This window comes from Halichoeres trimaculatus, unplaced genomic scaffold (assembly GCF_033239565.1).
Source record: "Halichoeres trimaculatus isolate MK-OKI-2021-1 unplaced genomic scaffold, fHalTri1.1 fHalTri1_scaffold_3, whole genome shotgun sequence".
In the NCBI taxonomy this organism is placed as follows: domain Eukaryota; kingdom Metazoa; phylum Chordata; class Actinopteri; order Labriformes; family Labridae; genus Halichoeres; species Halichoeres trimaculatus.
The window spans coordinates 32,706,263-32,721,245 of record NW_027437181.1 but is presented as its reverse complement, the minus strand read 5'-3'; the positions used below and the strand labels follow the sequence as shown (position 1 = coordinate 32,721,245).

Sequence of the window (14,983 nt, the reverse complement as noted above, 5' to 3'; positions counted from 1 at the left end):
ACCAAGGGGCTGCAGTTTTAAGCCCCTAGGGGGCGCAAGGGGGGATGAATTTTTGCAGAGACAGTGGAATCATAAATTTTTCGCCGAGTTTGAATTTTGTGGCTAGGTCATTTCGCCTTTTTTTCAAGCCAAAGGCACGCAAAATGGCATTGTATTGGCAGAAACAAAGAAGAAGAAGAAGAAGAAGAAGAAGAAGAAGAAGAAGAAGAATAATCCTAACAGTTACAAGAGGGCTTCGCCCCCCGATTCTCGGGGGCTCGGGCCCTAATAAAAGGTCCTGCAGCAGACACCACTAAGGAAAAGTTAGAGATAGGAAAATGGCTTAGATCTATTCTGCAATGAGGAGGACACTGGAGGAACACAGTTACCTTTCAGAAAGGAACTCTTGACATTTTCTGGACAGCTTACTGACATCAAAATTATCCTCATTTCTGAAATGACCTGTCACTAATGCTCCCACTGCAGGAGACTACCTAACTGTTCATGTATGCATAGACCTGGTCATTCACAACCTCCATTGTCACAGCACCATTGCAGCCTCATACAAAGGGCAACGACCGATGGATCATGTGGCTGGACATGATCTGGATCATAAATTGTGTAAAAAGATGGATGACGCACAAGCTCCCAAAGGTTGAAGCCAAAATAAAAACCCTATCAAACAGCCTGCCTCTTCCATGTTAACAAACGAGAAATGGATCAAACTATGAATTTAAGATATGCGTAAGAGCAATTATCTCCAGCATGGTTTCTGTTTAGAGATTAGCTGTCATTGTGTTTATTTAAACCCAGGTGTTCACATGTGGTTATTTCATACTGTTTTACAGTTTTTGCAACTCCTGTGGTGCCTTTTGCAAGGTAGTATCTCTCTACACAGACACTGGCTACCAATATGAAACCAGTGCACAATGTCAGCGTACGTTATTTTGAACTCACTTTTATACAATGAAAGAAGTGCTGTCCATCTTTCTGTATAGTTGATGGTCTGTTCACTTGATATTTGTCATACTAGTCTCTTAAAGTTTTTTTTTAAGCTTATTTTTCCCTCAGGACTTATCCCTAATTTTTAAACTTCCTCTGAGGGTGTAACTCCAAGAGGAAAGAAAAAGAGCTTTCTTTGTTTCAATTGTTTTTAAAAGGGGGGCATAGTGCTAGGACTAATATATAAATCTTTATTGCAGACACAGGTCCATATACAAAAAAACAAACAAACAAAACAGACATAAAAGTAAGCAGTAATACATAGAAAGATGCCCAGATACATAAGGTACAGGTCATAGAGCTATTAGATTTTATATAACCTATTACACCAATGTTGCCTCAGCTTAGAAGTAAATCTATAGCAGCTTTTCTTTGGGCTGACTAAGGCTTCTATTATGTTGTTCTCAGACTGATCAAGTCGACAGATAAAACTGAACATCATCTTTCTTAAAAGAGCCTCACATGTTGGCACCTGATTGGACACAAATAACTGGCTGGCTCTATGCCACCTTGGGACATGAAGCAGAAGCCTCAGAGCATCGTTGTAAGCTACTTTGAACCGCTACATACTCAGTGCCTTGAAGTTAGACCACAAATGAGCAGTGTAGAGTGGGGTAATGTAAGCCCTGAAAAGTGAACACTTAACAGGGACAGAAAACATAGAAAATTTCCTAATCAGCATGTTCGCCTGAGCATATAATTTACAACGCTGTCTATAGATGTCTTTGTCATCCGTCCAGTCATTAGACAAGACATGACCAAAGTATTTAATGTCCTCACACACATCAAGAGGGCTGTCAGACAGATAAAAGGTCGGAAACCTCAATTTCCTGTCTCCAGTGCTTCTTACTATCATGATGCAACTTTTCTTAGGGTTGTATTTAATAATGTTTAAGCTAATATTTCAGCAGAAGATTAAAACACATTTAGAAAGTGAGTATGAATTAATAACTGCTGGTCTGTGTATGGATCTTACTCAAAATAAACTACAGTGTGTGCCAACTAGCGTACAAGCTGCTGTGTTTTTTCATGAAAAGACACAAGGTTTCTACAAGCCTTAGTTAAAGCATAGTGTAAGTTCAAGCAGGAAGAGTGTATTTATGCTTCATTCATTCATTTATACCTGTGAGTTTCTTTGCTCCTCTCATTCTCTCTGCTTTTCTAATCAGCTGATCACATCCCGATCATCCTGCTGCTGTCAAACTGTAAACCTGCTTCCTCTCTGCTGCTGTCAGTGTTCATTTTAGTGTGGATTCATTGCGACCCTCCTCCATCCTGTCCATCTCCAAATGGACACGTCTCATCCAGTGTCCGGTTTGAGCTCCTCAGAAGACTCATCCCATCTCACGCCTTTCGTCTGCCATGGCCATGTTAGTGTCAAAAATCCTGTCTTGCTCTCATATCACTGAAACCACTACATATGCCAGACACCTCAGTGGAGTTTTATTTTAAGAGACAAAGCAAGTCTCGCTCTTTTAGAGCAACATATGATGACTTAAAACTTGGTCTTGCATGATATGAATGAAGTCAGCAAGGTTTTGTGTCTTTTTTGGTGAAGAAAAATTAGACTTTGTGTGGAAATGAGGCTTGGGCAGAAGCTAAAATGCTACTAAGTGCATTCTACAAGTAAGGAAAGTGAGAGCGTCTTTGATTTTCACACTCTTTCACCTGCAGACTTTGTGCTTTGCCCTTGAAAATAGCTGCTGCTTGTGAAATTTGTGTGTGTTTAAGGTGTCAGATTTACATTAAATCCTGTCAAATGTAGAAGTTCTGTTGAGTCAAGCATTTTTTCTGCTGAATGCTTTGAGGAGAAGAAAAAGCACACAGCAGTGAGGAAGGGGGATGGTGAGGAAGGTGTAGGGGCAACGGAAATTAAGAAATCGAAAATCTTGAATAGTGATATTTTAAGCTGTTTACATCATGCTGTAGGTGTCCTCAAAGCCAGGTTTTACATTCTGTTGTTAAAAAAACTCACAAATTATGTCTCAGTGGTGAATTTGCAGCTTGTCAGTCTAACCTTGTTATCCACGCAGTGATCTGAGTGGGCAGGATGCTATGATAACGCAGCACTGTGCTACCTGGCTGCCTGAATGTTGTCTGAAGGAGAGTGCAGATCAGTGCAGACAGATGCAGAGGTAGAAAAACACCAAAGTGTTACAGACATTACTTTTACCACCCAGAACCTGAACTGCACCATGGAAGGAAACTGTTGAAGGGTTGCTGCCATGATTAAAACATCCGCTTTAATAAAGCTTGAGAGCTGTTGTGAGTTTATTGCACATTGTGCTCATTGTAAGCGATTCGTGATCAAGTGGTTGGCTAACTGGAACCACTTAAGGAGTTGGAGTGGCATTGGTGTTGCTTGCGTGCCTTTTCAGATCACTCCGTTTCTTATGTCACCATGGGAGCCAATTTGATTCACCTATAAAAGCTGTGTTTTTCCACCAGGTGGACTACAGAAATGGTACAGAGGCTTTTTCACTTCCTTATCCTCAGGTTTGCTAGACAGGAGGAGAACAAACATTGATACCAAAAGACATAGAAAAACACGACTTACACCATTTGTAACCTTAAAGGATTAGATGCACTGAAAATTTTCAGATATTGATATTACATTGTTTGAAATGAGTAAATCTGTTCAACATACTTTTGAGTAATATAACATTAAAATTATTACTTGATTGATGATAAAAACCCATCCTCTTTGATAGTTAACTTATAAAGCAGTGTCAGCAGAGGTTTCCCTTTTTTTTTTTCTTTCTTTCTTTCTTTCTTTCTTTCTTTCTTTTGTTTCTTTATATATTTAAATATTTATTTGTCATGATACATACAACTACATTGACGTTCATCAGTTAGGTAAAAGGGGGGAAGCTGTAAGCAGCCTTGTCAGAGCCCAAAATGCAACAATGACCTGAAATGTAACAACAACCCAAAATTATGTAATTAAATAAAATGTTATTCAACCCAAAATGTAAAAACTGACCCAAAATGTAACAATACTGAGTCCAAAACATAATAACTTCTACCCCAAAATATAACAACTTGTGAAATTTTGGATCACGTATTACATTTTGGGTATTACAACTTTATTTTTATTTTATTTTATTTTTTATTTTTTTCCAGACTCAGAACTTTTGTCCCATCATAGTTATCAACCACGCCTGATTACATTTCAGGCTTTATTACATTTTTTTCTTATCACATTTTGGGTCTTTGTTGCATTTTGAGCTCTAAAAGGCCTGGGAGGCAGAAGTCAGGGCAAAGTCAGGTGTAGCGCGCACTGTTCCACTCACAGCCAAAGCCAGTATAATGACTGAAGGATATTTTAATTCGTACACTAAAAAAAACAAAAAATTATTTTATTTCCCATTATCCCCATTGTAGAGGAGGGCAGCTAAATGACTTATCTCAGAGAGACTTGTGTTAAAAAAATAAAAAAAATAAAAATAAAAATAAACCTGGAAAAATTCAGCCTTTGGCTTTGAACTTTTGGGAGTGGACTCTTTACAGGTTCTACCACCAAAATAGCCTTTACCTGATAGTGAGATATGAATACCATATCAATACTTATATTCATGCGAAAAATTTTCACTCATTTATTTCCCTCACAGTATTCTGTTTTTCATTGCCCATTTGTCCCCGGTCACTAAACACAGACAAGATTATTAAACTCTTTTGATCAAATTAAACATTCTGAGTGGTGATACATCTCCTAAGTCGACCAAGGCATTCAAAATTTACAGCTGAACATAGTGAGAAATTTGCAGTTAACACTATTTTTTATTCCTGTAGGTGGCACCGGTTAGCATGTTTATAATGACCAGTATGTATCTTTTGTGTGTAATCTTTATCGTGTTAAATGCACTGCCAATCCATCACCAGCAATATGTGTGACTAGCAGTAAACCGGATGGTATAAATTGTGCAGTCATGATTTAAGTGTGTATGTGAGAGAGCTTTATTGATTACGTCTGATTATCCTCACAAGGTGGCAAAGCCGATAAATTAAAGCCGTCTTGTGTCTGAGAGGTGGCTGGTTCAGAGGTTTTTCTTGCTCTTTTAATTCATCACTGAGTCCTGGTCCCAGATGGACCCGCTGGCCCGGCACTTGGACGACACCTTAATGAACGAGTCCATTTTAAAACCCAGGAGGGAAAGGCGGCGATGCTTCTGCTCCCTCTGAGTAAATTGGATTGACTTCTAAACTCAGAGAAACAGATGATGCAAATGTCACACTTGATCAATGGATTTGGCTGAATTAGCTAATGCACCTGCGATCTGCACCTCACATACACATAAAACACTCTCAGCTCTGGGATTTCAACACTGTACGTGAAGGAACATTGAGTAATATCCAACTGTCCGAGGTGTCTTCTGAAAATAATGGGGGGATTTCTGCTGCGGTGACATATTTCCCACAGAAAAGTAAAAGGATGTTTGCTTGAGAAACACATCGGCTGGCAAAGCGTAGAAGGATTTGAGCAATGAGATTTAACTAATCTTCAAACGACGGCACGCCACAGTGATCTGAGACTTTTCCAGAAGGAATCCCTGGACAAAGTGGTGTCTGTTACTCAGAACATGTTCAGTGAATGATGTTTTTTTTTTGCAGTTGGTAGCGTGGTCTTTAAAGATCAATTATATTCCTGCCAACTTCTGTGTGAGATCCGGATGTGAGCGAAACTGGATTAAAGGGAAGCAAAACTATTTAATTTAACAGTATGTGTTACACACACACACACACACACACACACACACACACACACACACACACACACACACACACACACACACACACACACACACACACACACACACGATGCTTTGACATTTTGCTTAATGCACATATTCACTTTGCAGGATGAGTACATGGAGACACATCCATGGAGTGAAAAAGCTTTAATCATATCAGCTGGTTATTTAGCTTAGCATTACGCTGGAAGCTAGCATGGCTCCATTGGACTCAAAGAGAAAACAGCCTCCATGTGTTCTTATACTTTGTGGAAAATTAACAAATAATTTCAAGTGTCAAGAATTGCGCTTTAGAGGTTACGTTTAGTAGCCTTTTGTTGCTTTAAATGCAACTGTTTTTAGTCTTTCTGCTAAGCTAAAGGCTGCTGGCATTTGCTGTGCACCAAACGTGAATTAGAGCAGATATGCTAATACAGGGGTTTGCAACCTTGATCATCAAAAGAGCCATTTTGTCCCCTCTCCCACCAAATAAAAAACATAACAAAAGAAAACCCCCAAAAGAAGATTAGTTTGCCTGTTTAAAATTAACTTAACATTAAAACATGCAGTTCTTATTGACTCCTTTTCATATCCGTGTAAAATCAATAAAATAAAAACTAGCCCACTCTGCTATATATCTGAAAATCATACAGTAACAACTGAGCTGCTCAATAAAGAGTAGACAGATATAATAATTATTTGTTCTTGTTCTAAAAATGCCTTAAACGTTAAATGCTTTTTGTTTGCTAATTTCTCGCCACATATATACACAGCTAAAAAAGTTATTGAACTTTTAAAATTGATAATAAAAAGGTAAGTTCTTAAACTTAAGGATAACTGCAAAAAAGATTAAAAAAGTATTTAATAAAAAATTAACTCTTATTTATCTCTTTTGTAGTATTATTATTATTTTTTTTTATTTTTTTTTATTTTTATTTTATTTTATTTTTGTATTATTTTTTTTTTTCAAATTAAGAGGGAGCCACTACAATGAGCCTAAAAAAGATGCCCGTGGCTCCAGAGCTGCAGGTTGCAGACCCCTGTGCTAATAGTTTAATTTTTTTAATGTTAAGATACAAATCTCTTATTTCCTCAGGTTGAAGTAACATTATGACCCAGAGTTATGATCTAGGCTTTTTTTCAGTCTCAGGTAGAAAAAGCCTGAATTCACTTCATGGATGAATATACCTTTAATATAAACCACATTACTACTAAAAAAAAAATGTGAAAAAGATAAGACATGAAAAGAGTTGAAAAGCAGCCAAAAGTCAGCTCATTTCATTTTCCAGTTCTCCTGAATAAATCAGCTCAGGTTTAATAGAGAGGAACTTTACTCTCAGATAGGCGTTTGAGGGAAAATGTCCAGTCCTGAATCCCTTTCAGTGCAGAGGCAACGACTCGGATGATAAAAACCCTCTCAGAGGCCGGCAGGCCTTTTCATCACTCAGGTAACATAAATGCAATTTTTAGGATGTTCTGAAGTCAAGAAGTGCAATTTCCCCCTCACTGCTCAGAAAACCTTCATCTCCCAAAGAATCAGGAGGGAGATTTTTGTGCGTAGCTCTGTAGCAGGGCCAGGAGTTCCCCAGAGGCCTCATCGATCCGGAGCCAGATTCCAATCCAATGAGGTTTCATTTCATCCCATATTATGTTAAAGCAGAACATAATACTAGGATCTGTTTGAGGTAACTCCTCTCGTTTTTTAAAGACTCTGGCCCATTGCTCAGGATGACTTCTGATTTAATGACACACACTGTATGAAAATCTCTGCATTAAGCTACCTATAGCTAAACCTTTAACAGTGTACCACCAAGCTGTTTTGTTCAGACTGTAAGTGGTATAAATGTAGGTTAACAGATAAACTGTAGACATACTTGTGCAACAACTGATAAGGGAAATCTCTGGGATTTTTCCTTAATGAATAAATCTATATTCATTAGTGAAGGGTTAAATCCATTAGCCTACATTTTATAGGATGGATTAACATTTTCATTTAAGCTTTTTTTTACATTAGTATGAAAACTTATTTTCCTTCCTTTGAGACACTGACTTGATCTTATCACTTTTGGGATTTATATTACAGATTTTACAGTAAATTCAAACATTAACTATTGCCAAATATTGTGTGTTGCCACTTACTTTTTTTTTACAACTATTTTCCTTGGATAACATTACATTTAAACTAAGAAAATAAAGTCATATTCATTTTTTGCAAGTTTTTTCTTCTTTTTTTATTTAAAACCCACCTTAGGCTTGAAATCAGATGGCAACTGTTTGATGTTATTTTTTAAAAGATGTTCCTGCTCAGATTTAGAGCTGTACATTACTTCCTGTCCCTGCTGCCTGGGTGTTCAGTGACCTAGTGGAGGCCAGTGTTCAGATATGAAAGCCCTACATGAGAGTGAATGCTGTGGATAAATTATTGCACACATGTGTCACTTCATCACAGCCCACACCCTCCACCTCTCCGGCTCTATAATTTGCTATGACTGGGCCTTGATTACTATTTACTGTGTTGCCAGAGTGAGTGAGGGACTCGGCTTTGTGGGTAAACAGATTCACTGTCACAGCTCCACTGAATCAGAGACCGCTGGCTGTTGACTTTGTGTGCACTTTGTGTTTGCCTGCTCTCCTCGCAGCCTTCTGAAGATTGCACCTGTCAGGGCTGTGTGTCGCCTCTGACACAGCAGTGATGGAACAGGAAACCACATCACATCCGCTGACAGGGAGTCATGTCGGGGGCTTCTTCTGAATTTTATAAAGGAAGGGAAATTGTTGCAGGAATGTGTTGTGTGGTGCCGTGATTTCCACCAGAAGAGATCTATTAGATAATACTGTGGTGTTTTAAAGTGAAGGAAAAGATGAAATGTTGCATGAACAAATCAATGAAAATACTGGGGCTGCAGCTCATCAGTGGTTTCATCTTGATTATCGTGCCAGCTTACCTCGTCTTCACTTTTTGTTATTTGTTTGTTTCTTGTCAAGAAATCTTATGAATTCTAAAAACTGCCACTAAAAATGTCCAAAAACCTCGAGGATATCAATAGCAGCTGTTGCTTTTCTCCTTATTATCACCTGGTTCGTAGTGTTGCACAGATCAGTATTTCCTCTAATTATTTGTTTATGACATTTTTAATTCAAAACCCTAAGGTGCTGCTTAACATTTACCTTGTCACAGGTGGTTCACTCTTTACAGAGTACAGCCCATCGTGCATATGTGAAAACAAAAAACAAAACAGGTTTCCACAAAGAATCATGTCTCATAAAGTTTAAGGCTGACACGTAACTGAGCAGTTTGTTTTAGACCCACACCCCTGGCTTTCCTTTCTCTCAAAACAATCTCAAAAACAATTACTCCCCAAATTACTGGGATGGCAGTTCATGCTGGATTTATATTATCAGAGGACCTCTGTGCATCCCAAAATAGTTGATTCTCACAGGATTGAACACACAGATGTTTACAATGATTACAAATGATCAGATGCTCACAGGTAGTCGTGGTCTCATGGAAATGTAATAGACGTGGCTAACGACAAAAACAGAATTAAAGTTTTGGCCAAATGAGACTCCAAAGAGACTGCAATATTTTATTCTAGGACTCTTTCTTTTGTGCTTTTTGCCTAAAGTTCATTTGATGAAATATAGAAGTGTAGGGATGGGTACCCAATTATATAGTTACTGACCAAATTTCTGTCAAAAGTACAGGGTACCGATTCATGTAAAATCAAAAGGTACCATGTTTAGCTACCTAAACGCATCCTTGTGACTGTGAGGGAGTGGAAGAGCAGCCGATTTTCCATGCTGGACATGAACACAGCATTGCAAGGTTATATACTGATGAATAAGCAGCCTCAAGCGATCACTCGAGAAATAGGAGATTTTAGCACTTTTGCATTGTCTCATATTCTAAGACTGGAGGTTGCAGCTTGTTTACCACACATGAAACTGTTAGCAGCCACTGTTTTTGCGTCTATAATTAGCATGTCTGAAAGGCAGATGCAAACTGGCACAGTGTTACGCACAAACCTCTGCAGTCATTAAGGAGGTAAAAGTGCAATGACAAAGGAGAGAGGGAGAGAATTGTCCATGTGCTGATCGACATATTCTCTTGTTATGCGCTGTAGAGGCTGTGTATTCACTGATAATGTGGTGTAAAAGTCTGTATCTGAGAGATCTCTGAGGAACATACAGAATGATTTGTAAGAGGGAGTCAGCAAAGAAAGAAGAGATGTGATGCTTGTTTGGTCATCCCAGGCAGGGAGACAGAACACACCTGGAGCTAGCTATAACTTAATGCTAAAAAGGTTTACATGAGTACAAAGTAGTTCCTGCAACCACTGTCACTTATTCATATTGGCTTGAGGCCGTAAAGAAAAAACACCCTCTTTCCCATCATTTTTCAGTTGATGCAGGCAGTACATTGAATATAAGTTGTAGATTTTCCTCCAGGTGTATTTTAAATCATTTAACTCACTGGCTTTAAAAAATGGCTTTTAAAGGTTTGTTTCCCGAAATAAACCGTGGCTTTAAAGCAGGATCAATGGTTGTCTTGATTTAGGATTCAAGAGATACTTTCTCCCGCACCTTCTGCTTGTCTGTACCCTCAGTATAACTTAAAATACAACTCAAATTCATTACAAAACAAAATAATGAGGAATGAACCACAACTTTAAAATTGTCTTTTATTTCAGTGTTAGTGAACATCCTTAGTCAGACTTGACATGATTCCAGCATATCAACTCTTTTCACGAATCTATTATTCTCTGTTTCTTTCCAGGTCCGGTAGCAGTGATCAGTGGTGAGGAAGACTCTGCCAGCCCTCTTCATCACGTCAACCATGGGATTATCACCCCCTGCACTCTGGATGCGGGTCCTGATGCGGTGGTTATAGGGATGACTCGTATCCCTGTGGTGGAGAATCCGCAGTACTTCAGACACGGGCACAACTGCAACAAACCAGCAACCCGTAAGTCCCTGTGAAGTTTATCCCTCATTAACTCCGGTGACCGTTATTGCACATCATTTGACCTCCCTTTATGGGAATACAAAGAGACTCTCGACAGATTGTTGTTCAAACATGAGGCTAAGTATTCTCCGACTTAGACTGAGTGTGATCATATGGTGTAAGCATCTGGTGGCACCGCTCCAGCCTCTTCATATAGGATCTGTTTTGACAAAAAGCAGCTTTCTCTTCTGTGTATCAGCTCCTGGTGTTCAGACAGCAGCCCCCTCCTCTCTGCCTCTGCCTCCCCTGGGACTCATGTTCCAGGTTGGGGAGAGACAAGACCACTTTAAGGCCTAATTACTCACAATTACATCAACTGCTCAAGAGAGTCAGCAGAAAACAACTGTGCCGGCAGCCAGCCGCAGCCTGGCGCCTGCTGCTCCTCTTCCAGACGACACCAGCCGGATTTATTCAGGGAGAAGACCCTCCTCCCGTGTGAGTGGCAGCATATGCGATCAGGCTCAGATCCGCTGTGTTTACCTCTTGGCTCACTCTCAAAATGGCCGCTGGTAAGGCTAACAGGAGCCAGAGCCAATGAGAAGGAAGGAAATCCTATTTATGGGTGATAAATAAATAAATGACGGCTCTAATGAATTATGAATTGCATGAATTTTTAATGTTCAGCCATTGACTGATTTATAGCGTCTCATGCTTTGCACAGGAGATCTGATCTGGAGCTAATGAATAAATGACAGTGGACAAGAATGAAACTCCTGCCCGGTCAGATCTGATCATGAGGCTCTGAAATGTTTGCATCTGTTGTTTGATTCTCTCGATAAAAGTCAGTGTAGATGAATGAAAAAGTACATTTGCAGGAAATGAACCCTTGATTCATCACAAGGTCATAATGGTCACCGCTCTCTGCCATTGGCTGGGAAAACAAAATGGCTCTAACAGCTCTTGCCTCTGCAAGATCATTGGCTGAATACAAATGTATTTTTACCCTCAGGGTGCACACACAGAAAAGGAAATATCTATGAGTATCATGTGTATATCTACAGCCTGTGTGTAGGTGTTTGACAGCGAGGATGAATCTATGTATGTTTGTGGATGCAGGCGTACCGATTTGTAGGTAGGATGAATCTCGCCAATATTGCACCTTTACTCCACTCCGCCTCCCTTCTGCTCTGACAAATGTCTCCAGTCAGGGTTCCCTTGGGTGCCCAGGAGCCCGTTAAGTCCCTGTACTCTGGCTAGCCTTGCTCAGGCTGATTGTCCTGCAGCTTCATGTGTCAACCAAAGAGCGTCACCCCGCTCAGATACAGCACGGCTGCTTTATTGATGCACGGCCACCAATCCATAATGTATTCATTCATTTAGTTGAAAGCTTCTTATCCAGCAGAATAGCTGGCTGCCAGCGTCTCTCCCTAACCCTCTCCCTCACACACACACACACATACACACACATACTCACACACATCCTAGTTTAGCAGTCAAGCAGCAGTCACACATAAATTCAAACACGCCCACACTTCCCCTTACCTGTACCCATCAGGACTTTACTTATGTGCTGGTCAGTCCCAGTCTGCTCTCACCTCCAGTCCTCTGGGTAATTTATGGAGTTCCCAGCTGTCGACTTCTCTGCATTTTGAAATCAGCTCCCACAATAACCAAAAAGTGGAGGAAGAGGATAGAGAGTGTGATACTGGCTGGGATTGAAACAGGTGCATGTAATGGGAAGTAGTCTTCTGCAGAGCTCACACCAGTAATTCCAGTGTGCCTTACGAGATGTTTTATTCATAAATATTTGATCTTCAAGTCAGTCCTGGTCGTATTTATGGATTGTACCAACAGTGTAATAGTAATAGAGGAGAGACTGAGCACTTTGTGTCCTGGCTGTCAGGCTGCCCTTGCTGCTGGTGAGAAAAGAATCACGGACAAATGACAAAAATATCATCCAATTGCAGTTGCCCTCTAGTTGAACCTGCGCACATGCAGCAGTAAACAAGCTGCAGAGATCGAGACATTATGAGAAAAGTGTTTGCACAGTAGTCGCTCTGATGCCGATTTAAAAACATGAAATGCAGTCATGCACTTGGTCCACATTCTCGATACAATGTTGAGGTCAACCGTGGTTGCAGTAAACAGGCGAGCTGTGACTGATTGGGACGTTCATGAGATCAGTCCTTTTTTATTTTTACCACGAGCTGAAAAAGGCCAATCCAGGGGAAATGCATCCGCATTAGCGAGATAAAGGCATAAAAGGCAAAGGACAATTCTTTAGCCTAATGACAGATCTATATCTCGCTGGATCCCCTGTCTCCCAGCGAGTGGCTTTGTTTTATCACTCAGCTTGCTATTTTAATTACAGATTTGTCACATCCTGCCGGCCAAACTTAGACAATAGCTTTTGATGTTTGAGTATAGCGTAAAGCCTTAAATGTTATCCGTGTTACTGGGGATAGCACACGTGGACTGAACCAACACAGTCTCACTCCTGGCTTGGACAAGCCTGGACTCTCTCCCCCCTGCTTTTTGTGAAACACAGACATAATTATGCTGTTTTTGAGGATTAAAATGTTTCCAGTGCAGACAAGGAATGAGTCGTTTGGCAGCTTGAAAGCTCAGCAAATGAATGGAAATGCAGAGCAGATTGATTGAAAGGCAGTCATCATGTTCCAGGGCTACGATCCCATGAATTATGGTTTGAAATGGAAAAGCCCTAGAGGCAGGGTGAACTCAAACAACATACTTTAATTTGTTACTTCAGAAGTACAAGATGTGCTGCTTTTTGCTCTGCTAAGAACCCAGAAAATATGAACCTCATGTAGAGAGAGCACAAAAAGATGCTAACTGATGCCAGGTGCAATCTGATGAAAACTCATCTCCCATAGGCAACATCAAAATCCACTGAAGATCCCATCACACAGACCTCAAGGTATAAAAAACAGCAACTTAAAAAAAAGTACAGAACTGCTGTTTCCTATCTATATGAAGTATAACTACACATATAAAACAGTAAGTAAAGAAAGAAACATAATTAAAGTGTAAATTAAAAGTGTCTGTCTGTTAATTGGTTTCAAATTGCAAAGGTGGCAAGAAGCTAAGTAGAAGCAAGAGTAAATTAAAAGACTCACTATATATATATATATATATATATATATATATATATATATATATATAAACAGATATATGACTCCCACTTCTGATAATGGAAGACAAAAAAGGGAAAGAATAATAAGGAATATGACACATACTTCACTTTCTACCTGTATTAACTCTAAACTACTTATTAAAGTTGACTGAAAAATTGTGACATACAGTTCCTTACGCAGCAGAATAAACCAAATGTTTAACATTTTACCAAAGTTAATTTACATAAGTGTATTTTTTCTGCTTTAAGAGAAACATTTATTTTCTGTATCTGTAGGGACTAAGAGCTCAGGGTGGATTGCATGCCTCTCCTCTAAGATGTCAAGTATAACTATTTTGTGTTGGTAGACTTTTTAAGAACCTCCCCTGAGCAGCGAGTGTAAAGTACTTAATGCTTAAGTGTACTTAATGCTGAAACTTTAATCCAGCAATAACACTGAGGGCGAGCTTAGGGAGATGTTATTGTCAAAAGAAATCAATCTCAATTTTATCCCTGCATGTGTCGTTACGTGAGTACACTAAGTGGGGAAAATGAAATGTACTACAACATTCAACTCTGTTAATTGTGAAAGTGAAACAAAAATCATGAAATGATTGAGGAAATGAAAATCATCAGAACATTAATCATATCATTCTTACCTGTAAATCATTAAAGCATCATTGGAGTTCATTTATTTTTTTTTTGCTTTCTTTCAGAGAGATCTCCTTTTATAACATTACTTTTTATAAAAGGGCCCACAGTGTTGTCCCCAATCCTCTGAGCTCTCTGCTTATTATGCCACTTATCCTCACTTTAGTTTATGATAGTGGTGAAATGTCCCCTTTATTATCTTTTGATCCTCTGCAGTTTGTTTTCCTTTGTTGTTGAAAAATGTAGCTTATTAGGAAGCTTGCACACTCATTTAGCAAAACAGCTTAAGTGCAAAAAAGCTCCTTGATTCAGAAAACCATCAAGTTACTGTAGAAATATGATTGAGTTATTGACACTACGATTGCCAACCAGACGTGCTTGACAATTTAAAGTTACATAACTTTGAAACCAACAATCCAACATTGTTAAAGATATATGACATTAAATTTTCTCGAGAAGCACAGAGACCCATGGGCGTGACCCTGATAAAGGCCAGGAGTACATTCTAAACTGGTTGATGTCAAGATGAAAGTGTGGCACATG

General features: G+C 39.3%; 1 protein-coding gene across 4 annotated transcripts in view; it reads left to right on the top strand.

Annotated features, from left to right (window-relative positions):
- Positions 1 to 14,983, top strand: part of ntrk3b (neurotrophic tyrosine kinase, receptor, type 3b) — a 352,741-nt gene that overhangs the window by 273,958 nt on the left and 63,800 nt on the right. For all 4 annotated transcript variants that reach the window (XM_074666174.1, XM_074666172.1, XM_074666173.1 and 1 more), the window contains one exon: positions 10,489 to 10,677. In XM_074666174.1, the coding sequence (XP_074522275.1) occupies positions 10,489 to 10,677 (189 nt within the window). The remainder of the gene's footprint in view (positions 1 to 10,488; positions 10,678 to 14,983) is intronic.